The 24,616-nt window shown below is 46.4% G+C and overlaps 1 protein-coding gene across 2 annotated transcripts; it reads right to left on the bottom strand.

Annotated features, from left to right (window-relative positions):
• Window positions 1-191: 191 nt before the first annotated feature.
• Window positions 192-24,616, bottom strand: prrc2c (proline-rich coiled-coil 2C). 2 transcript variants are annotated; one of them, XM_055044402.1, is made up of 34 exons: window positions 24,249-24,616; window positions 20,726-20,895; window positions 19,842-20,016; window positions 19,578-19,687; window positions 19,095-19,220; window positions 17,667-17,965; window positions 17,495-17,574; window positions 17,226-17,371; window positions 17,033-17,120; window positions 15,962-16,127; window positions 15,268-15,877; window positions 15,025-15,197; window positions 13,704-13,965; window positions 13,236-13,446; window positions 10,692-13,157; window positions 10,036-10,199; window positions 9,787-9,941; window positions 8,762-9,164; window positions 8,521-8,606; window positions 8,249-8,443; window positions 7,907-8,164; window positions 7,141-7,233; window positions 6,956-7,057; window positions 6,700-6,871; window positions 5,848-6,066; window positions 5,648-5,769; window positions 4,837-4,991; window positions 4,519-4,750; window positions 4,329-4,439; window positions 4,051-4,245; window positions 3,475-3,575; window positions 2,938-3,064; window positions 2,193-2,426; window positions 192-2,102 (listed from the first exon to the last, which is right to left on the bottom strand). In XM_055044402.1, the coding sequence occupies exons 2-34, from the start codon at window positions 20,838-20,840 to the stop codon at window positions 1,848-1,850; spliced, it is 8,406 nt and encodes a 2,801-aa protein (XP_054900377.1). In that variant the 5' UTR covers window positions 20,841-20,895; window positions 24,249-24,616; the 3' UTR covers window positions 192-1,847. The 2 variants fall into 2 exon arrangements, with proteins under 2 accessions (XP_054900377.1, XP_054900384.1); XM_055044409.1 differs by having other exon boundaries at window positions 17,226-17,362.

Here is a 24,616-nt window from a genome sequence, read left to right as displayed (position 1 = left end):
AAAAACCCCCCAAAAACAAACAAACAAAAAACAGGAATCATGTTATCACATCCCAAGCCTGCATAAATATTAACAGTTTTCACTCTTAGTCCCTGCTCGTCACTACACGCCGCATGGTGACATAAAGGCACTCTACTGACACCTTGTGGTCAAATGTGGCACATCTAACAAAAAGAACATAAACACAAATCTCAACAGTATATTATTTTTATTAGTTTCTGTAACCAAACCAAGAGAATGTAAATAAGACCGTACATATCTTGATACAGTGATGAAACCCCTGTACAACAAAAAGAAAAAAAACAAAAAAAGAAGTCATTACCTTCCCTCCCTTTTCTATTCTCCAAATAAAGGAGTCTCCCCCCAGCTGGGGCAGATGTGAAGGGAGTCCCCTCGCCATCTCAGGGTGCATACTACTATACATTTCTGAAGGACCGCCTTGTATCTGCAAGCCCCCCGAATCAGAGCGCTGCTGCGGGTTGGACAGCCGGCGGGACCGAGGCAGAAAAAGGAAAACGGCGCCGCTTGCTCTCATCAGTAGAGACAAAACGAAACAGCAAGTGTCCTCCTGCACCACCGCTTTAGTACTTGTGGCTTTGCAATTCATCTTTTCTCCTTGTTCATCGTCCTGCTCCTTCTCGTTATGAAGGTCAACATGCACGCTCAAAAAAAAAATTATAAAATAAAAATTAAAAAAAGTTAACTCTCTGCCTCACTTCCTCTAAACAGCCCTGTCCTGCTAAAACACTAGCTAAGGGCACTGAAATCAGTCATTAGAAGCAGCTCTGGATGCTTTTTTTTCTGTTTTTTTTTTACAGTGAGGTGTGTGTATACGAGTATTCGTGTGACCACACTGGGATGGGTGTGAAAGCAGTGCAAGGTTGTGTGTGGAGGACTGCTCCGACAACGAAGCAGCAGAAAATTAAACGATCCTAGTCACCGACTCCATCCTGCATGCAAACTGCTGCAGCGGGAACGAGCGACCCCGCAGGGTTCTGATGTCACCTCTGCGCCGTTTTAACCTTTGGCTAAAAGAAAACACGCGAAAGTCCGACGCCATGCTTTTCCCCTCCCCCCCTTTGAACGCACGCACACACACACACACACACACACACACACACACACACACACACACACGCACGCGACCCTCAAAACACGAGCACTTCTCACATCAGGAGACGAGAGCAGAAGGCAGGAGCAGAAGGCTCACAAATCAAGAAATCGATCATTACAGTCAATCAAATGCTGCAGATTTTCACATTTCCATTCTGATGAAACAAAACGACAACAAAAAGAATCATTATTTCTGATTTCATGTCTTCCTGCGGCAACACGTTCCAACCGTTCAGCACTAAATTTCCTGGATTAGTTATGACAGGTCAAACAAGAAGGTGTGCTTCAATAAATGATATCTTAAGAAAACAAATTTGATTTATTTATTCTTTTGTAAACAAAAACATGTTTCTCCAATAATATGTCTCAAGCTATTAGGTGTGTTGGGGGGCAAAAAAAAGAACTAAAATTAGCTATAAAAAATGTCTAACTCAGCAGCAATTCTCAGATTTCTCTCTAGCTCTCAGTCAGGTGGTGGATTTCTATGGAACAACTCGAGCAGCAATTTTATCAGCATCTAAGTGTGATGAAAGTCACCCCACCTGCAGCAAGGCGAGGCGGGGCGAGAGAGGAAGAGGATTACACTTGTATACGACAGTCCTTCCTGTTCGTGACGCCAACCGGCTCGTCGTCCTCCCCCACGCCGTCCTCCAGGGCTGATATGAGGATGTGATTGCGGAAATGGTGGGCGGCGGGGGGTCGAGTCTCTCTTCCATCGAGATGTTCAGTTGTCTCTATTTGCCCTCTTCTGGTTTGATGGCTTGCGGTTTAATGGGGCCAGTTCGGATGGGCTTGGCCGTGGAGATGGGGGGTTTGTCCGCGTCTGGCCGTTCGCCGCCGGCCTGGTGGTTTGAGGCCGCAGGGTCGAGCGGAGCCTTTCCTCCCTGATCGAGTCGAGGCTTGCTGACCGCAGGCGCCTTCAGTTGCTGCTGCTGCTGCTCGGAGAAGAACTTATGAGTGGACTGCAGAACCTCGGCTCGCTGCTTTGCCTTCAGAGGAAACGAGGAAATTAATCAACCAATCGGGACAGAGCGTCGCTTAAAAAAAAAACAAAAAAAAAAACACCAGCAGCGCCTCACCTTGAGGTCCTGCTCGGCCTTCAGAGCCGCCTGTGTGCCTCTCGGTGGAAGAGAAGAACCGGGAGGCCCTCGGGGAGGGTGCTGCAGGTGCTGAGGCCGCGGGTGGGGCATGAGGCCTCCGCCCATGTTGGGTGAAATGGGGGTACCCACATGAGAGCGCGGGATGCCTCCGCCGAAGGAGTTCGCGTGAGGAGGGCGAACCAGAGGAGACACGATGCTGGGCTGAGACAGAATCTAAAAGAGGAAAAAAAAAAAAAACAAAACACGCCAACGTTTATGTCTCAGCGGGTGAAGAGCACTGCCAGTCAGCTGGCTGAAAGAAGGCGATCAGATATTTCCCTTTTTGGACTTTTTTCTGACAGAAAACTCTCAAGGAATCATGGGACAAATCACAAATTATGTTTTGAATGTAAAGTTTGCAGGTTATCAGGCTTCGCCGTTTTACTTCTTGCTACGCTACAAAGAGCAGAAAAACTAAGACGGATAATATTCTGCTCAATCAATTGAATTTACAATTACGCACACAATTACGCAGGTGTTTATTTTAGATTTCTAGTCAATTTAATGGTTATCAACTGTCTGTACTACACACTAAATTATAAGATGTTAAAGTTCTCAGACATATAGTGGGGGAAATATACCAGAAAAAAGTGGGCCAATGACTATTTTTTACATTTCTTATTTTTCAACTGGCCCATGCATAAAAACTCACAAACATGCCGATCCATATTATTCAATGCGTCACCTGTGGGTTGAACTGGCCGGGGAAATGCTGAGTCATTCTCATGCCTGCGGAGCTGGGCGGGAACTGCTTCTGGTACAGCATGCTGTTCATCTTACTGGACTGGCTACTGGGAGAAGTGGAGCTGGCCCTGCAGCGCGCAGACAGGAAACCATTACAGTGACACAAAGAGCAAAACAAAGGCAGAGAAAAGGCTTTCATTGGCTAAAGACACGTGTGAGGGTTCTGTTGCTCAGGAACTGATTTTATTTTCATTCTCTTTACATGTAAAAGACCCATTACAATACAAATAAATTGAATTTATTTGAATCCTTAAAAAACAAAGCATCTGAAATGATAAGCAAGAAACTGCATCATGTGATGCCTCCAGCTTCTTCATGTCAGAGTTTTGGCAGATTGAGCCGTCCCATGAACACACAATTCGGATTAAAAATGAGCCCAGAGGGACCACAGCTGTGTTATAAAGGACCTTCATTTTGAAAGGCAATTCATAAAAGCAAGAGTCCAAGGGAGGAGTGACAGAAAAACGCAGATGATTACCTGTAAGGACTGGAGGTGGGCGTGGTGCTCCGGCCACCGACCGGAGGAGTTCCAGGCTTCACGTCCATCCCGCTGCCGAACAGTTTGAGATCCATGTCCATCTGCACACAGAAAAAAAACAGAAACTCATCAACCTGATGCCCAAACTTGGGTACTTGCAGGTTTCACCAACTCAAATGTAGGATTTCATTTTAAGACCATTTAGAATCGAATTTAAGACCCGTATCACAGGTGTACAAAAAATGTGGCAAAGAAAAATCGCATTAAATAAATCTTTTGGGTTGGTAACAGAAGTGACTCAACAACTACGGCAGACATCATCCAGCCAACTGGTGATAATTTTGAACTTAAGAAAAAAAAAGATATCCAGCTAGCTGCTAAAGATGTCTTAGCAGCTGGTTAGCAGTAGCTGCAATTGCATGAAATAAAAAATATAAAATATGAGATGACATAGTTCTGCTCCCCCTACATTAAAGACCTGTGATTAGCGTATTTAAGGCCAATTTGTTGTTTTCAATGCCTTTAAGACGGTTTAATGTGGTGCAGTCACTGCAGGGTGAGACCCATATGAAGCACCTTGCTGGTCGGCGGCTGCATCATGTTATGGTTGGGACCCATGATGCCTCGGTAGGGCTGAGAAACGGGGGGCTGCCGGTTGATGTTGGGGGGCTGAGGTTGGGAAGGAGTGGGGGGCAGAGCCAGCAGGGGCTGACCTCCCCCCGACCCAAAGTTAGGCAAAGACAACTGGGAGCCCGGCAGAGGGACGGTCACCTGCAGATAGAGGGGAATTAACGACCTGAAAAGAAACCGAGCAGCTTATTTGACACCAACAGATCAGTTTATGGCCGCATTACCTGCTGCATGGCAGAGCTTGGAGACTGAGTGTTGCTATAGTAGCTACTCTGACCGTGCTGCTGCACCTGCCCCGAGTACAGGTTCGAATGTTGATTCATGCCCTGTCGAGCCTGAGCACAAAGCAGAGCTTTAGGTGGAGGAAGGTGGTGACGCGCGGCGGCTTTGTGACACAGCGAGGCGAGGTTTTACCTGCAGCAGGTGCGTGTCGATGAGCTGGGAGCCTCCCATCCCTGAGGCCTGGTTGAGCTGCGGCTCAAACAGAATGGGAATGTGCTGGGTGGAGGAGTGCTGCTGGTAGGCCAGACTGGACTGAGGCTTGCCCAGTTCGGAAGCTTGCACTCCGGGGTAGCTGTGCAGGGACGGGCCGGAGACCATCATAGACGGCTGCGACAGGTTGCCCTGCATGAACGCCTGCTGAGACCTGGGAGAGGACGGAGCGCAGGGATCAGACGACAGAAACCATCTAGTCTGGAGCGCAGGAGCCTGAACTCAGGGAGTGGGTTTTACCTGAAGGGCTGAAGCGAAGAGCTGAACAGGTCCTGCGGCTGGGACACCGGTGGACCGGTGCCGAGACCGAGCTGAGCCTGGTGGGTGTGTTGGTGCTGAGGCTGGCCTTGCAGGGGAGCATAGATGGGAATGGGAATCTGCTGCACTGCTGTTGGCTACAGAAGCAAGGAGAAACATTCAACATGGTTACACCAGTTATTTTAGTCTATCAATTATTCTGGATTTTTTTTTTTTTTTAAAAGAGGGAAACATACTGTTGAAGTTTTGTTTAACCACTTGAGCCTTTTTGTACGATATTAGAAATACAATAAAAAAAATGCAAATAAATAATTCAATTTCTTTTCTAAATAAGAAAACAAATATCTTAGTGTCTGAAAATGCAATACTACAGTGCAAGCTTAATCATCTGTAGCAAAATATTCTCCTATTTTATTTTTGTAGCAAAGGATGCATCTGCAGCTAAAACAATAATTCCAACATGTGGAAACCTCGGCTCTTTCTGCTTGATTTACCAATAATCTAATCTGTTTGTTTCAGCACTTGAGAAATTTTTTTTTTCATTAACCAATTAATAAATGGATTGCAAAAGGTGCTTATATGAGACAGAATTTGAACCAGGTGACGCTACGTCTATGCCACTCCAGTTCTGACTAGAACATATTTACAGACAAGGAAGATTTTTATTTTAAATGGAAAACATGTACATTTATTGGCCAGTTTTGTCTGTATACTCCAGTTGATCGGTCATTAAATTAGTTGATTCTTTTAACAATCGATTCGGCATTGTAACTGTGAAGCGATAAGGCCCAACCTGCGACAGGCCGGGCTGAAAGCCCTGCTGCTGAGCCAGCGAAGGCGCCGCCAGGCGGGGGTGCGGGTTGCTGAAGAGGTGGCTAGTGTCCATGTAGAAGGCTGGAATCTGAGCTGCAGAACCTGAACAAACAACCACTTGGTCACCAGAAGCTCCTAACATGCAGCAAACTGCATCGGAGCAGCTGTAGGGTCTCTCACCTGCTGCAGCCTGGGAGACGTACACCTGCGGCGTCTGCTGCTGCTGAGGCAGGAGGGGCGGCACGCAGCCGAGCTGGGAGAAGCTGCTGCTGCTGCTGGTGGAGGAGGACAGGCTCCCGCCCTGCAGCTGCTGCGGCTTCACCTTGCAGATGTTGGGGGGGTCGGAGGCTGAGGTGGTCTTCGTGCTGAGAGATGAGGTGGTGTAGGTACCAGAACCTGCTGCTTGGAAAAGAGGCGGCATGCATTAATCACCTTTTGAAAGCTCAGGTCATTCTTTCACAAAGCAGCTCAAGCTCAGTCGGTGTAGATGGAGAACGTCTGCAATCCGCAGCGCCGCAACCACAAGTGGCTCTTTGGATCTCCCAAAACAGCTTTTAATAAAACTAAAAGGAACCAGTTAATGTGTTTAAATACATATACAATAACACAGATTTTTAATAATTTTTTTCTGCAATATTTGCATTGAATTATTACAAAGAATGACACTAGAAATACCAATAATATGTTTCAGGATGAGTTTTCCTTGTCATTAGTTTGGAATCTATGATTGAAAAAATATATTCTCCTATTTTATTTTTATTTTAAATCCTAAAAATAGAAATAAAATCATTTCTTTTTTTAAACGACTCTCAAATTATTTGGTAGTCCGGAGGACAAAATGAATGTTTAGGTTTTAAAGGTTACAGACTCTGTGGCTTAGACTCATTTCTTTGTAATTAAATAGATTTAGGGATCTAGGAGTTTGACTAGATTATTCTAACAATCTAATTGTCTTGTGTTTAGCTCTGACGAAGTTCTCCATCTGAATCCATTAACCAGGCGCTGTACACTCAAAACTGAGGGACTTGTTACCTGACAGTGAGGTGCTGGGGGTAACAGAAGCCACCGGGATCTGGGGCATGGAGGCTGAGGAGAAAGACGAGTACGAGGAAGCGCAGGAAGTGATGGGCGAGGATGAGGAAGTGACTGGGGAGCTTTTCTCCAAACTCGGGGAGTTTTCCCAAGCTTTCCGCGCCGACTCCATCTGAGGAGGGACAGCGAAAAGGGGGCGTGACATTTCACTGGAGAGCAAATGGTTTCCTGGCCGAGGCCAAAGCGATTCCCTTACCTTTAGTGTTAGGTCCACAGTAGCAGGAGAAACTGTGCTGAGGCTGGAGCTCTGCTGCAGGGTCTCTCTGCGTGGAAGGGGCAGTGAGTGGGGGAGAGCCACCTGGAAACAAATCGCAGTTAACACACAACCTGAAATATCTATACTTCTTTTTTTTTTTTAAAGGAAAAAGGATTTCTACCCACATTAGCCACTAAGCTCTCCTCCATCTTGTTGCCTCCTGTGGGAACGCTGTCAGCCAGAGAAGAAGAAGGGGCGGTGTAGTCTGTGACAGACTCCTGGGAGAACAAAAAGTGAAACAAGATTCAACAACTTAAGGGCGTTTTCCCACCTGATAGTCTGGTGAACTTGGTTTGACTGTGGACCAAAGTTGCAGCATTGTTACATTCTCAGCTGGTGCGGTTCGGTTTCATACTTCACTGTGTCAAACCATCCAAACAAATTGAAAGGCCTGTTCCCCCCTCGTTGCACCAACAACTACTGAAGGAAATCACAAAAACCTCTGAAGACATGAGAACAACTTTCTTCTTCGCCAAATGTAAACAAACATGAAGTAGTGTCATATTTTAGCTTTTGTAGGATTTCTCTTTTGTCTTTGGTAAAAGACCACAAGTCATTTGTCCCACTAGCACCAGGCTTGCGTGGTTGTTTTTGTTGCATTAACCCAGAATACAACCAACTGTGCGATAGTTCGCTTCCTGCGTTTGGAGTAGTCTCCCGTCTGCTGGTATCCACATATGCATTCAAACCGCACCAGAGTTCACCAACTGAACAGAGACAGAGTTTGCTTTTTTTGTCCGCATCATGGTTTGCTTTCACATTCACATCTCCCCAATCGACCCAACCTTTCTGGACAAAAGAACTAGAGTTTGATTAAAACGGACTAACAGAGCTGGTGTGAATGCACCCTAAGTGTATTTATTATTTTAGGTGAACAGAGGCACAACCTACCTTAGAGTTGCTAGTGTACTCTGCTGAGGGGACCGTGATCATGCCCTCAATGTCCCCTCCCAGTTCTGGCACCGTGGTGTCACTGGTGGGAGGACTGGAGTCCGTGGCTCTGCTGACTCCTCCTCCAGTCACTCCTCCCTCCATCCCTTCAGCCTCGGCTCCACGGGCGTCTTTGGCCTTGCGGTTCTTCAGAGAGCGCTCTTTACCGATTGGACCCGGTTTGTACTCCTTGGGTTCTACTGGCTCCATCTCGGGCAGCTTAACCAAGACAGGTCAGATGTTAAGAGAGGAGACAGACGACCGATATGAATCCACGTCATTCACCTGGAGAGCGAGGGTTACCTTTTGGGTTTTGATTGGACCGGTTCGAGGTTGTTTCTGTCTTTGTTCTTTGGGAGCAGGTAGTTTGCTTTCGGAGACCGTCTCCAACAGCGCCGGTCCTCCGTCGCTGTCGGTGCTTCCTGCAGACGACGGGGCGCCAAACTGAATACTGTCTATGCCCAACTCCACGCTGCCGTCAGCGCCAGGCTTCCCGCCCTGCAGGGAGACACGTTAATGAAGAATATCAGGTGCAAGAACCAGTCAGAACAAACCAGCTTATTTATTCAACCTACCTCAGACGACACGGTGCCTGTAAAGGAGGTTAGAGGTTTGTTCCAAGCGCTCACAGAGGGCGGCTGTGGGGGGCTGATGGGACCCACTGGAACAAACAGAGCAACATTTCACACATACTGTGTTGATAAAGCTCAGGTTTTTAAGAAAACGGCCCCTTATCAATTAATGGCGAGTGGATCAATAAGATAAATCGACATCAGATAAACTCACTAATCGATAACTTTCGTCAATAACGCTTACGTTTCTTAACTTCAGTAAGGACAGTGGAGCCTGCCACCTTGTTCTCCCACAGTTCTGTACCGAGAGCGCTGTGCGGCTGTGCAGGCGCAGGGGGCAGGCTCTTTGAGGCGAACTCCACAGTCGGCGTGGAGATGGAGGGCAGAGGAGCTGGCGGTCCGTCCAGAGTTGGAGGAGAAGCAGCAGGTTGTGAGGGAGCGTGGTGGGGGGGATGCGGGGCAGCAGAAGCAGCTGGCTGCTGCTGGGCAGAGGCCGCCGAGGCTGCAGGAGGCTGAGGCTGCGCCGCTTGTTGCTGTGACGGCTGCTGAGGATGCTGCTGCTGGGACGACTGCTTTTTGGCAAATCTTGGTGGCAGCTTTCCTCCACTTCCTCTGCTCTTCTCCCCTGAACCTTTCTTACCCCAGTTCTGAGGGAGAAGCAACAACTTTACTCTCAGGCTTGATGACGAATGACATTTCTAAAACGTTTTTACTACTTTTTTTTTGCAGCATTCTGAAATGCTTACCTGGCTGGGTTTTATACAACCATACAATTCTCCTACACCTGGATTTGGATGAAGCTATTTAACAGAGGATCTGAGCCTGAGTTCAGCTGTGATGAATTTTAAAATTCATAACACTCATATTTCTCAAATCCTCACTGCATTACCGTGCACTAAATATCGATTCTTTCAAGCATAGTTCGTAATCTTTGATTCTTACTTAGCAAAGAATGTTTGCATTTTTTGGCTATTTTAATTGGACCAATTTTACAAACTACAGGTCATGTTAAAAGCCCAAATTTAAACTTTAAATCAGTGACAGGTCCATGTTTGACTTTTGCCTGGATTATTTCTTTCTGTGGGATTGTTGCCAGAAAGCTCCCCCAAAATCCCACACAAATGAACTAAGAAAAGGTGATGAAAAGTAAAAACAAATACTTTAAGAAACGTAGTAGTATTCTGGAAACTTCAATTAAAGCGATGAAATCTAATTTAAATCCAAACATTTTAGAAGGTGACATTTCTTAATATTTCAGGGAATCCTTACTTGAGACGTCTGCTCCTCCTTTTTGCGTTTCTCTTCGTCCTGCAGCCGTTTCTGCTGCTTGCGGGAAACGACCTCGGTGAAACCATCGTCGTTGGCACTGGACTGTGGATCCTCTGTGGTGGTCACCTCAGGATGGTCATCAATAATCACAACACCTGCAATAAACAGAAATGTGCGTTTCAGCCCTTGTGTGTCCAGCAAACCAAAGCATGCTTACTTTAACCCGGTTGAAAACCAGTATTTACTGACTTGCATAATTGTTGAGGTCGAACTGGGAAAGAGCGTTCTCCTTTGGCTTCTTGGCGGTCTGTTTGGCCTCATCCTTGCGTCGCGCAGGCTGCTCTTTGGCGGGCCGCTGAGAGGTTCCTCCAGATGTTGGGGCTGATGCTTCAGAGTTCTGCTGGGCTGGAGGGCTGTTCAGATAAAAAAAAAAGCTTCAGAATAAGATAAACCTGCAAATGTTTTGGACAATTTTACATTTAGATGGAAAAAAGGCTGATGCACCAAGTATTCAGACTGCTCTCATCTAATTTCTAACATAAGTAAAAACAGTAAATAAGATGTCAATAAAAAATATTCATGAAGATTTAATTAAGTTTAATGTAAAAGGTACCAAAACTTGCATTGTTATTGGATAATTAAATATATAAAGACTGAAAATGAAAATATATTTCTAATCTATTTTTTTTGGGGGGAAATACTCCAATCAAATTCTCCCTCCCACAGATGTTTGGTCTGTGGTAATCAGCGCTGATCTCAATCATGAAGCCAAAATTCACAAAGGTTTAGTGTTAGCAGATCTCAGTTTGTGGCACACTGTTTCATCGAGTCAATTTGTTTGTACAAATGCTAATGGAAGAACACAAAGAGCCCCAGCAGACAGAGGCCCGTTGTTTGAGTCTCACCCTTTGCGACCAGCCTTGCCGCCGCCTCTCCTCTCCCCCTTGCCTCCTGCGTAACTGCGGCTTGGTTTGGCGCCACTGTTGCCTCTACGGTTCTGCCTCTCCGTGGGCCTCTGACTTGAGAAGCTCCTCTTGGCTGCCTGGGACCCCTCTCTCTTCGGAGCCACACCTCCATCCGGTGGACTTTTATTGGGCATCAGTGAGCCCTGAGAGGTAGTGGGTGCTGCGGAAGAGGCGGTGGTTGCCTCGTTGGCAGCCTCCAGTGCTCCTTTCCTCTCTTCCCGTTCTCTCCTTTCGTTGAAGTCGCTGCTCTCGGAAGCTGTCTCCCACTCCTCATTGGCTTGATCCGAAGAGTTCTGGTTGGACAGGTCGGGGGACTTGCTGCCCACTGCGGTGATGGTGGGGCTGCTGGCCTCAGGTCGGGAGGCTTTGACAGGAGACGTTTGGTCATGTGCAGATGTGGGGGCTGCCACCTCTGCAGGCCCAGTAAGAGGAGTCCCTGGAGCTCTGGACATCGTTGGAGAGAGGGACGCCGGAGCAGGAGCAGAACTTGGGGTGGTTGAAGAGGGCACAGACGCCAACGTCGCAGAAGGACTTGTAGCAGGATCACCGGTGCCCAACACGCTGGCCTCCCGCTCTTTCAAACGCCTGAAGCGAGGAGGTTTGTCCTGTCTTGGGGGTCGGGCCGGTCGAGATCGACGAGGCCGCTCTCTGCTGCCTTGAGGAGCCACCTCTCCAAATTTCTTTCCCTCCAACTTCGGGGGTCGGCGGTCAGTAGGAGGATTGTTGTATCTTGTTGCGGACTCTGCGTCCTCTGGCCTGAACGTCTCCATCGGTTTGGAAGGCCACTGAGAGGAGGAGTCTCTGGGTCCTGGCCTTCTGAGGGGGACGGAGCGAGGACCGCCACGCTCTCTTGCGCCGCCTCTTCTGCTATATAACCCTCCTCTGCCTCGCCGGGAAGGCTCCCCCTTGGGAAGAAAGCCCGGTTTGGGCCGGTTGTCGTCATCCCCTCTCATTCCAACCTTTTCACCGATGTGAGGCGGCTCAAAGCTCAGCTTGTGGGGTCCTGAACGCCCGTCGCCAGGAAGATCTCTTCTTAGCGGACGGCTAGGTTTAGTGCTTGGCTCCCGGTCGGAGGGTCCAGTGTCGCTGGCTGATTCTCTCCCGCCTTCGCTTTCAGAGTCTGTGTCTGAACCGCGCCGCCGCCTACGTTTCGGAATGACTTCGAAGTCCGAGCTCTCGCTACGCGTTTCGCTTTCCTCCCTGTTGCGAAAGGCAGCGGCACCTCCAGCGGAGGGTAAATCAGAGCGCAAGCGCGGCTCTCGGTAGGGGTACTCCGGCCGGCTACGACCGCGACTCCCTCTGCTGCGACCGCTGTAAGTTCCTCTGTAGCTCCGTCCCCTGGAGTAGTACTCTCCTCGCCCGCGTCCTTTGAAACTAGAGTCAATGGGCCATTCTCTCTCCTTGTCGCCCTCCTTGTCCCGGTCCCGGTCTCTGTCCCATTCCCGTTCCCTCTCCCTCTCCCTCTCCTCTCTTCTGTAGGCACGCACAGGAAGATGCGACTCTTTCCGACTGGGCAGTTTTGGTTCTGGATGCTTGTCGTTACTGGGCAGTTTGTCCGCTTTCTCCTCCTGGGAGGAAGAGGTAGGGACCGCAGAGGAAGGCTGCGAGTCTCTGGCCCTATGGTGGGATGCCGGGGGTTCGTCTGCCTCCGCGGGTTCCCTCTTCCCATCACCCTGAGCTCGAGAACTTTCGGACACTGCTGCAGCTGCTGACGGAGCTTTGGCCGACTGATCCTTTTTGGACCGCTCGGTTTTATCCCCTCTGTCTCCTCTCTCGTGACGCTTCTCCCGCTCCTCTCGTTGCTCCCGTTCTTCTTTCATGTCCCTCAGGACGGGCTTTTTAATCGGGCCCGACCTGCGAACGGGTCTCTCTCCTCCCGGTCCGTCTCTGCGACCAGACCCGGATCTCCCGCCCCAACGTAGCTCAGCTTTCTGCTTGCTGGGAGCTGGCAGAGGGAGCTTCTCCGGTTTGTGTAATCCATCTGCTGGAGGAGTCGGCCTGTTGCTAGTAAGGGCAGCCTGGGAGTAGAGCTCGCTTTGGGGCTTTTCAGAGGCCCGGTCCCCTGCGTCCTGGAGCTCGTGTGATTTTGTTGCAAGGGGTAACCCGTCAAACCTGGGCTCATCCAGCTTGATGGAGTGGCTGGAACCCTGAGACACACTTCTCTGGAGCATGGCGTGACCAAGGACCTCTACCTCCTCCCCACCAGGCAGGCCTCGCTCATCAGCGTCAAAGGCCGAGCTTACAGGTGCCCTATCCAGAGGCCCCGGCACATCCTCTGGGCCCTGAGTAAACGCAGACAGGGAATCCGACTCTCGAAAGAAATTATTTTTCAGAGAGTCCACCGCACTGTGATCCTGAGTGTAAATAGCTGGCAGACCCCTGTCCAGATCCAAACCAGAGTCCGTCCTGAAGAGAAGAAGAGAGTCTGTTTAAACACACTGTTACAATAAACTAACAGTTCTAGTGCAGAACGTTTTGCCACACCGTTGCTCCTTGTTATCCTCACGTCCTTTTGGAGAAGTTACAGATGGCAACGGTTCTGACGGAGGATACGGGTCCGATCCCCATACCATCCGTGAGTCAGAGGGGAAGCCGTGGTCTCGAACTGGTCGGGACAGGTGGTCAAATGAATCGGAGCTGGAACTGGAGTTGTCACCTGGTTCTCTGCGGACAATCTGCTTCTGAGGCATTCTCCCTGAAAACGTTCAGAGCAGAGCAAATCTGCTCAGCTGATCTGATAACCATCATTACACTAAGGAAAGGCAGACTGCCTTTTTCTTCGCTCAATGTCTGCATTCACCTTTAACTTAGGATTACCAAAATTATGTGAATTTGCTTAATATCTCATTATTGTGGCATTTTGCGATGTTAAAATCACTTTTCCACCATTTTCCCCAAAATTATGTGGGGAAAAACAACACAAAACAACACAATGATCCTGTTTACACTCACCAGGGTGAATGTTTGCGGGGATGTCGATAGGGGGGCGTCCCGACATCATGCGGGGGTCCATGTAGGGCTGCATCATCAGCCAGCGGGGGTCGAACCCCATGGAGGGCAAGTGCTGGTGGTGGGGGCCCATAGGTTGATACATGGAGCGGTGTTGCTGCTGCTGCTGCTGCTGGGTCGCTGCGACGCTGCTGCCACCTGACGGAGACACAGTACCTCCACTTTGCTGCTGCTGCTGTTGCCATTGTTGCTGCTTCATCTGCTCCTGGGGAGACAACGATTTAACAACACATTGATCCATTTTCATCAGTACCAAACAAGCTTTCCTTGTAATAATTAGATCACCATGAACCCAATGTAGGAATTGATAAATATGTTAACATACCAATGTCATCTAACAAATCTGACTCCTCCTCAATAATTTTAGAAATGTCTGAATGAGAGGTTAAGTTGTGGCTGTTTTTCCCCCACTTCTGATACACATGCAGATATCTGAAATTTTGTATGTCCTAGTAAATAGTGAAGAAAAACACCTAAATTGACTTAAAACATAGGTTTTCAAATGCACACAAAAAGTATTGAATTACAAATTTATTTGAGATCGCTCTCTCCTCTATTATTTATTTTGTAGTGTGGATGTTAGAAAAAGCTTGCCCAAGTGAGATTACAGAAAACAATAGTCAACAACAATAGCTATGAGAACAATCGATCCATTAATTATTAACCAACGAGTCGGTGTGAAGGTTGCAAATGGTGCTGGGTAGAAACGTTGGGGCGGAGTGCTTCTACCTGAGATTTTAGGTGCATGGGGGGAATAATCCGACACAGAAATAAAGCTTTTCAGTATCAGAGAGGTGATGAATTGAAGGAAATCTTTTATGTAATGTTAAAGTAGCTAAAATGAGATGAAGTTGATTTCAAAATGTCAGATCTACCATTTTAAAATATTTCTTCAGCAGCTGTTCTCACACAAACAGTTCCCAATATAATCATTGATAACCCACTGCAAGAAAACTAAAATATACACATATATATATATTTAAAGAGATTGAAGATCATCTTATATTCTAGTATCTACTGAGACACAGAAATCAGTTGAAATTGGTATCTGAGGATGAAAGCTTAGACTAAAACTAATAAATCCACCATGACCTTGCTAAGCTCAACCCTCTTGAGTTATTATTAAAGAAGTGAATCGTAAAAGTTCCTGTGACCATAAATTCAAAACCGTTTCTCCACATATTGAGCCATCGGCAAATTAAAATGTCATAACTGCATCTTGAAGCCTTGAAGAAATCCGTGCGCCTGATTGAGACAGTTTTACCTGTTGTCTGAGGAAACGAGGCGGCAGAGACTTTTGAAACTGTTTTGAGTAGCCTGAGGTAACAGAGGGACGCATAGCAGCGGCTGCCTCTCCTTCCAGCTGTGGAGGAGCGATGGAGACTTCGTCCCCTCCAGGAGGCTCCATGCGAGACAGGGACAGGTGGGGCTCATCCACTGCAAACACATCACAGCCTAAGACCAGGAAGGAATCCAGATATTAAACATCTGATAGGACTTGGCCTACCTCTGTTGTCCTCCATGTTGAAATAGTCCCGAATAGGCGCTGCGGCCCGATCGGTCTGGTTCTCCGGCACCAAAGGTCCGACCTCAGCCAGAGAGGTCTCTCCATCGCCTGGTGGGTCCGGGGCTACAGCTACAGGTCTCTGGATGGGGGGACTGGCCTGACGGGCCAGCTCAGGCTCTTCCTCAACGTTTGTTTCCACTCGTTCTATTCGCTCCCTCTCAGGTTGAACAACTGGGAGCTCTGGCTGTGGGACTGGGACTGCTGGTACAGGGCTGGACGCAGGGACAGATGCCGACGGGACTTCCTCCCCAGCAGCTCCCGCTTCTTCATTAGTGGTCTGATCGCCAACGGCCGGTTTGCCCTCGTTGGCCTGTCGGTGTTTTTCATTTAGACGCTTTAGTTTCTCAGCGCAAGCAGCGAGCCTCTGTTCCTCCATGCGCCGCTCCTCTTCTTCTCTCCTCCGTCTTGCTCGCTCTACTGCCTCAGAGACTTCGGACTGCTTCTTTCGCTTCTGTCGCCAAGCGTCAGAATCTTCGTCGGCTCCTGGTGTGACGGTCGCCTGTGGCTTGTTCCCCCGTAGAGCGCCGCTGCCGACGGATCGAGCGCCGCTCTTCGGACGAAAGCAGACGCACACAGCGTGAGAAACCAATAAGGAGGAGTGAGCACCTCACAGTGCAATCCAAACCTGCTTTACCTGGTAGTCCTGTGAAGCAGCTGATTTATTGTACTGCCCCACACTGCCTGGTGAGGGCGCTCTAGGATCAATGCTGTCAGCCCAGGAGGTTTTGGTGCCCCCACGGTCTTCAGGTCCCTCCTTCCAGCCTTCTTGATTGTCCGATGTCCGAGCTCTCATCCACTCCCTGAGAACATCATTAAAGTAGCAGTCAACTAGACAGAATCAACAGTCTTCTCACTAATGTCAGCTCTGAAGCTTCAAATGCAACCACAGAATTAATTAACTTTATATTGTGGCTGAAAAGTCTATGATGATAATGGAAAATCCAGAGCCACCATTTAGGTTTTTATAGTTTGCAACAATTTACTGAAATATTCAGATTTCTAGGGTGATGAATAAAGATCTGAGCTGGTAATTGGTCATCTTTTTTTCCTGTATGCCAAATTATAGCAGGGATATTGCTATGGATGACAAAGCCATGTCAGTGTGGAAGTTCAAAACATGTTTTTAAAGAGTGGTATTATGCATGTTCCACCCACTTTGTATCATTTTATAACACAATCAAGTAATTAAATGAGCTTCAATCATTATAAAAAAAAATACTGCAGACATCAAACCTAAAATAAATTTGTCTCCTTGAAATGGGGTCTCTGTCTCTTTAAGAAGCTACTGCTCTTTCCAACACTCCGCCTTCAGCACATTGTAACAAAGTTTCACCCTTAAAGTTACAGCCACTAAGGAGAGTTGGACTCAGCAGTCATTCTTATGATGTGCTCAGCAGACATCCAGTTTCATCAGACGTTTGCTAATTGCTGCTGGCTAGTCTGGAGGAGCTGAGTGGGGGAGTCGGAGGAGAGGAGTGCTCTGTTTTGATGTTATATATATATATATATATTTTGGTAAGAGAGAGGTTGTTCTGCAATTAGAAATGCAATTCACTGCATTGTTCTTCTCACAATAGCAAAGATTCTCGGGCACAATTCCAGGTTGGAGAAAGAGACAAGTCTCTGAAAGCTTTCTGTTCTTTAAAGCACTGACAAACCCAATAAGTTTAAAACAACAAACTGAAAAGATGGCTCAAATCCTCACCAGTTTTCTCCTTTGTCTTTAGCAGCTTGGTTTTCCTCGTCGTCGCTGAAGTTCAGTTTCTCGGTGTAGTCGACCTCCATCTGAGCTCCTTAATGGCACACAGGACGCAATCCATTGATACTTGAAATGATCTTTAATCTGCCTAAAAGGTGTTTCAGGAGTTGTAAAAATGAGTCAAGCTGAAGCTACTGACCTGCCCAGCCTTCATCGGCATCGGTGTCCAAATTGTCGAGTTCCTTCAGTTCTGTTGCGCTGATGATTGAGGGTCTGTCAGGGTCTTGGAGCCAGGCCTGAGGGGGCGGCTGCTGGGGGCGGGCCGAACGAGGCCCCCTGAGGATCCAACGGAGGGTAAAGCAGAAACAAGCTTATATATTTTGGTTCAAGCAGGAGATTAATTGTGCCATCTTAGTGCAACTATTAAATGTAATTTAAATGATTCTGAATAGGAAAAAAAAAACTCACTTTCCCCCATCTTGTGGCACAGGGTACCTGAAGTTACCCTGTCCCGGGGCAAACGACATTTGTGGGTAGGCATGGAACATCTAGAACGACAACAAACACCGTAAACAGGGTAAAAACAAACAAAACGTTACTGATTCTGCTGCTTTTGACGTCTTTGCCAAACGAGACTTACATAAGGTGGCATCATGCTCCTGAAAGCCGGGTCAAAGTGGGTTGGCACCCCCGCAGGAGGTTGCTGCCCCCCGTTGAGTTTAGGCTGAGAAGCGGCAGTGGGGGGCAACCTCTCTCGGGCGTCCCTTTTCTCCCTTTGAGAGTCACCTGCCGCATTTCGGCCGGGTTCTTCGGCCTCCGCGGGGGGCGTGGAGGTACCGAGGCTCGTGCTGCCCTCCTCCTGAGGCTTGCCGTCCATTTCAGGGGGGCTGGATGCACTGTTCAGATTCCTGCCGCCGCCTTCACGCCAACTGCCAACGTCTGAAATCACAAGGAGGAAGGTGTTGGACATTTCCTGCTCATCAGACAGGACCACATTAATGTGACGCATTACCAAACTGTTAAAATGTTAATAAATAGCAGTCTTTGCATTATACTAGTACTTCTTAAAAGTTAAATAATATGGAATATCTTTGCACGTTGATGGAATTTGGCGGTATCATAAAAGTACTTAGCTTTGATGATAATACTTAATCTCTCAAATTTTATTCAGACAGTTTCATTGATGTGGCTCATGGAGCCTAAAGGGCCACATTTAAACTCATGGCGAGCCGAATAAGGCCCCCAAGCCTCGAGTTTGACACATGTAATGTAGAATACTGGTTTAAACGCAGTAATGCGATACACAATTTTAAGGAACAAATACAGAAGCACCGTCCTAAAATAAAGGTCTTAGTCATTTTTTGATTTGGCAAATAATCATAAAAATAAAAACACCACCTCCATTTTGCCAAATAAAATCTGTTTTGGCCAGAAATGACTTGTGTTATGAAAGTGATGCTACAGAAGTGTCTGAAAGAAAGGAAGGATGGCCAGATTGATGGATCAAAAACAAAAAGAAAGTTACATTTGATAAATGGACATGAACAGGTAGCAGACAATGAACTCATGGAGAAATTAACAGACGAGTAAAAAATGAAGGAAACGGACCATATAAGACAATGGAACAGAGAATAAGGTCAGAAAACTCAGAAACATCCACGCTGATGTTTCAATCACTTTTCACAAACAACTTCAGCACAAAAGTTGAAACAGCTGACAACTAGAACCAATCCTTACAATTTCAGAAAGATTGTTAAACGTCACATAAGGAATAAAGTAAAACAAAAATGCCAAAGTCATAATAAAACGGCAATACAAATCTCTTAAATTACAGTACATGCCAAAGTTTGTTTATATGCAACAGGGGCATGAAAGACTTTTCTTCTGTAAGGTGATTCAAACAAAACTTTAGTGTTTCCATCTGTGCTACAAAAACAACATAAGCTGAACTTTGAAGACATTCCCTCTAAGGGGGCTTACTCTTTCCCCCTCTCCTCCTTCCTTAAACTTCCTCTTTAAACCATTTGGTTCAACACAGCCTTATGTTTCTGTGTGAGTGTGGCCCTACTTTGTGGTCGGAGGCTTGGGCCTGGTCCATAAGGCTCTTCATCTTGACCATCGCCTTTCTCCGCTTCACCAGCTGCCTGCAGGCTGGGAAACTCTTGGTGAAACTGGGTGCTTACGCGAGGAGATCCTTCAACGACAAAAAAGAATATTGTTTGCAGGTTTTACAGATTATGGAGATGAATGAAAGATGCAACCAAAGAAAGCAGGGACAAATCAGTCATTCTAATTCAGAATTAGCAAAAAGTATGCAAACATTTTGAACTTTTTCACACTGCAAACACAGAAATAAGTATGTCCTATTAATATTATGTCAAAAAAAAGGCACACGTTAAAAATTTGAAAGAGAAAACTTTTAATGTCTAAATCTGGACAGATCTACGGCTCAGACGAGAGAATCGCTGGAAGACAATCTGTTATAAGCTTTAATATAAAATAAGGCTTCATGAGTAAATGGTGGCTGAAAAGAAATGGGAGCAATATTTACCATCAAGCTGCGGCTGCTTGTTGTTTGCCCAGGAGCGGCTTCCCCCGGTAGAAAGCTCTTGAGACTGGAGTGGTGCTGGTTTGTTTTGGGGTGGGGGCGTTTCCTGCTGCCTGTTGAAGATAATGACAATACTAAACAAATTGTTTTTTTAAATAAATCACCAACTTTTTTTCCGCCCTCCTCCCCCCATTATCAGCCATGTTCCTTTTTAGCTCATCTTTTCATCAAAATGTTTTACTTTTACCAAAGCAAACAGCAGCGTACCTCTCGTCTCCTGCCTCGGCTCTGGACGCCCAGCCGCTCCCGTCTTTGGGGACGATGTTGACGTTGGGGTCGTTTCCCTTGTTCTCCGCCTTCAGGCTGGGCAGGTTAGCTGGGGGGGGCATGCGCCGGCTGACAGCAACTTTGCCCAAACTCTGGAGGCCATGTCTGGCAGCCACTGCAGGGAACATTTCAGACATAAAAAAAAAAGTATCAATATCAGAGGATTTCACACGGTTTTCAGAAAACAAACAAAAAGTCCACATGGGTCTGTTAGGAAGCAACTTTTCTTTGACCGTTCCTATATGGTAAACTACTCTTTTCTTATGGCTATGATCATGTTAGTGGGTGGGATTGGTGAAAATGAAAATCACCAATTGAAGCTCTTTGACCTTCAGTTATACAAAATCCATTACAAAGAACTAAATCCACAATTTTCTTTCTAGCGTTCGGCAATATAAACATCAAATATGTTGCGTCCAAAAAGCTGATTGTAACTTCCTGTATAGCACTGGTTATACTGGTTATAAGTAGGCATGTTACAATAGCAAATTTTGCTGGATGCTAAATTCTCCTAGAAATTATTGTGATGAACAATAATATTGTGGTTTTGAGACAATATATTTAACCAACATAAAGATAATGGTATAATAATGCAAGTTCACCATCTCATAGATTTTGCACAGAAATCTTCACACTGGAACTGGGAGACATTTTAAATAATACACACAAAAACTCTAATAAAGAAAAAAAAACTCATCATGAAGTCTGTGTAAACAAAACAATGTCAAAATGGAAATCATCCAGCTCATTTTAGTTCAGGTGACAGGGTTAGTTAAAACCAGCATTGTTCAGTTAAAACAAAACAAATGACGGCAGACTCTTACCAGCAGTTTTCTGGGTCTCCAGAGATTTGCCTTTGTAGGTGTTGAAAAGGCTAAGGGTTGCATACTTTGTTTTGCCATCCTTTGCCTTGGTGCTCTGCCCTGACTTCTCTGACATTTCGCTGGAAACTCATTGAGTCTGGTCCTTTGGCCTCGCCCCCAGAACCAGCCTCCTGCATGGAGAAGAAGAAGAAGAAAAACATCTCAAATGGAGCAGAAGATTGGTTTTTTTTATAACATTGAGCTTTGTTGCTGATTTTAAACATTGCGAGAGAAGGCGAATTTCACCCACAGATGCAGTTTCAAGTCAACACAGCAGGAAGGAAACAATAATACAGTCTTTGAAGGGAATGTTGTGAGACTTGTAGTCCAGAATGTGAATCAAAATGTGGATGGTCAAAGACAAGAGACGCATTTGGGACTGCAGTGTCTTTCCCAAGCAACACAGAGGTCATTTATTATTAACAGTGGATTGGTGTAACAGAGCTTGTGACCGTTGTAGCGAGTTGAAGTGTGTGTTATGCTGGAAAGACCTGACAGCTCTGATCAGTCGGGGCAAAAAATGTTTGAACTCGCCCCTTAAACATCTCCCTAAGGAACATCTCCCTAAAAAGAAAGGTTCACAAAGTAACCGTTTCTATAAAGGCCTATTTAGCTACGACCAGGCAGCCGACCTTTAGATGAAGGTCTGGGTATGAAATGGTCCAGCAAAATCATAACCCAACCAATCGTGTATTGTTTTAGCAGCAGTCCGAACAGTTGCTGCGTTTCCGTTTTACAGTAAAATGGTATGTTTTTCTTGGTGGGAGTGATGTGATTTAAAACGAAGGGAATTTTAATCAAGGTTATAGCGCCAAGCCGATGCACGCCGAGCTACAGCCGAGACGACTTCCTGCTTTGACTTGTCCTCGTCTTTTCTTACGAGGAACTACGGAAAAAAAGGTCAGAAACAAAAAACCCGTTTACATCCTTTATGTCGTATTATAGAACACCTTTTTAAACAAAAGACGACTGATATTTTTGTAGGTAACCTCTCGTTAGATAGAAAAGAAGCAGAGCTTTTATCCAAGCACCACTATGTTCACACCTCTTTATTAACAGGAACAGAAATGTCTGCTGAGGAGTTTCTTTTCAAGGAATTTGGCTGTGATCGGAATCAGCGAGCAAGAGGAAAGCAAGAGAAAAGCAAACAGATGTTACCAGTCAGTAAAATGTCAAAACTATAAAACTGCATTTGCAGTAAATGCAACTGATCTTTTTTTTTATGTGATCTCTCCAGCAAAGCCATTGCTGCTAATATTTCACTGAGTGGAGGTATGTGATGCAAAATGGGGGCTGTGGGAGCTAACATAAAGTTGTAAAAGTGCAAAAAAAAAAAAAACATCTTGTCGTTTTTCTATAAACGACAAGATGAGTCAAAATTCTCAACCTCAATCTAAACGCTCTAAAAGCAAAATGGAAAAGTAAACAGTTTGATGTGAAATTTATAGTGAGACAAATCACTAATCTCAGAGACAAAATAAAAGGGCAAACGCAGACGTATGAACTAGTGCTAATGACAGAGAGGCACGAAGGTGGTAAGATCAAACATTCAGAAAGCAACACCTTCGAAAGGCCTGAATCAGGGTAAATCCCTTGAGGAATTCACTAATTTCCTCCCTAATGAAAGGTCAGCACAGGAAGACCGGGACAAAGACGGGCCATTAAAGTCCGCAGATCCGTCTCCAAGTGCATTAGGACGGCCAGACTTAGCTTTTTAGCTGCAACCACGATTGCCAGATGTCATCTTAATCACTGCCATTTTCTATCGTACAGACAAACTCCATCCAACGCGGCAAATCCAGGTACGACTACGAGGCTCAAAATTGAAATGAACAACCTGTACAAATCAAGCATTCGTTAAGCCACATGTTCTTTAAAACAATTACTCCTTCGCTGATGCAGAACGACCAAACATCCTTAGGATAATGGTTTCCTATACTGCTAATAGAAATCTTGTGTAAAGAAAATGCTCTGATGACCAGATACAGCAAGAATCCAATCTCCTTTTCAATTAAATACAAGAAGAAGGTTTAAACATCTTCATCATCCTGATTTTCCAGTCCATACAGTCGTCAAGAGGGATTTGTAACGGAGATTATGTCAAATCACTGCAGTTCAAATCAGGTTGTCCAGTCAAAGAAACTATAGTTTCATCAGTCTTAAAGGGAAGTGGATATCTTTAAGTTTACAAGTGTTAATGAACCCATCTAAAGGTTCGGTAACCTTTAGATGGGTTCATGAACCAGAAAGTGGAACGTAAAGTCAGATTTCACCCATATCTGATTCTTGTCAGAAGAAACCAAAGTATGACTCCTGAACATTCATTTATTAAAAAAATAAATCAATTTATTTATTTATTTTATTTTTTGAAGACTTTCAGAAGACTCCATACCTTTCTGGTTTGCAGCGCTTTCATTTTTAGTTTTATGAAGTCACTGCAACAATGTTCAAACTTTAAATCTGGCACCTGCAACCATCCGAGTGAACAGGACGAAAGAATGCAAGATGATGCCGGATGAAAGGATACCATAAAAGACAAATGCATGGCTGGACAAACCAGAAAGGAAGGATGGATTGAAAATTTGAGCGAAAGATGGGAAAGTGAATAGCCGTGCAGGTTTAGAGATGGATGGATGGACACATGCGTGGATTGATGGGTGGATTGATGGACAAACTGATGGAGGAACGGATGGGACAGATCGATGGCTGGATGTCAGTACAGTTGAGCTCAAAGTCTGACAAGTATTCAGGTAGATGAATGCAACTTTAGGAAAAGGTGAGATTTAAAAATCCTCAACCCAATTTTGATTTCCCCCATGCTGACCCAGACCTGGGAAACTACTTCCATATTTTTTCCATGAGCCCCGTCAGATCTGGGAGCAGTCAATCGATAATCAAAGCTTCAATTATATCTGAACAACTTCCTGCTCATCAATTGGTGTGTTCATGACTGAGCGAAACCCATCAAATCATTGACCAGTTTCACAAAAAGAGCCATTTTGACTTAATTCACAAGTTATCCCAATTAAAGGCCTATCTAAAGCAATAAGAACAAAGGGTTTCGCTGCTTGACCGAAGCACATTTAGCAGCTTTCTGTAAGTTGTCAGAGCCTCTGATGGGTCAACATCCTTTTCCATGAATCAGACAACGGACAGGGTGGGAGGCTCACACCGGCAGGGGGGTTCAGGCCTTCTTCGTCCAGAAACACGCCAGAACCGAAGCAAACTCCGCCTCTTCAGGCAACAAGAGCCGCACTTAAAAGGTGCCGTGGCGTCCCGGGTAGCTCGACCCGACTCGGTGCTGCCATAGAGCAGGCCACAAGCTCGCGTCGTTCACCGTAGTTTCGTTTCCTCACTGGTCGCCATCACATCCACTCACAGCCCGTCCGTGTGCTAACCAGCTAGCGCTGTGCGGTGTGTGTGTGAGTGTGTGTGTGTGAGGGAGCAGGGGAGCCACACACTCCTGCGTTAAACGCAGACCCACCTGCCGCCGCCGTCGTGTCCCTTGTCCTCTGCAGTGTTTCGCGTCCACCACGCAAAATCCGGTTTCGGCCTGGTCGGAGGTGAACGACTGCCTGTCTGGCCGGTGGATTACAAAAGCTGGCTAGCGCTGTTTAGCTCTGGTCGCTAGCTGCCAACAAGCCGCTGTCCACATGCAAAAGAGGGGGTCGGTTGCTCTGCGCGTCCTGCGACGCTTCTCGCCCCCCGTCTGTCCTCGTGTGCTCGGCCTTTGGTGCGGGAGCCGGCGCGCGGTATTCCCGGTTGTCCCGTGGCTCCGTTATCTCGTGCCAGACCGTTTTTCTGGTTGAGTGAGGCCCCGCTCGCGCCGCGGCCTGTCCCCAAAAGAATCAA

This window comes from Poeciliopsis prolifica, unplaced genomic scaffold (assembly GCF_027474105.1).
Source record: "Poeciliopsis prolifica strain line A6 unplaced genomic scaffold, Auburn_PproV2 SCAFFOLD002, whole genome shotgun sequence".
In the NCBI taxonomy this organism is placed as follows: domain Eukaryota; kingdom Metazoa; phylum Chordata; class Actinopteri; order Cyprinodontiformes; family Poeciliidae; genus Poeciliopsis; species Poeciliopsis prolifica.
The sequence above is the reverse complement of the archived record's forward strand: the minus strand, read 5'-3'. Positions and strand labels throughout refer to the sequence as shown.

What these genes read in the sequence shown, in the direction of transcription:
- prrc2c (XM_055044402.1), bottom strand. Translation starts at nt 20,840, where the DNA reads ATGTCAGAGAAGTCAGGGCAGAGCACCAAGGCAAAGGATGGCAAAACA. An exon ending in GCCGAGGCAGGAGACGAGAG is followed by an intron (nt 19,688 to 19,841) that starts GTACGCTGCTGT and finishes TATCTTCAACAG; the next exon opens with GCAGCAGGAAACGCCCCCAC. An exon ending in TGCCGATGAAGGCTGGGCAG is followed by an intron (nt 17,121 to 17,225) that starts GTCAGTAGCTTC and finishes TGTGCCATTAAG; the next exon opens with GAGCTCAGATGGAGGTCGAC.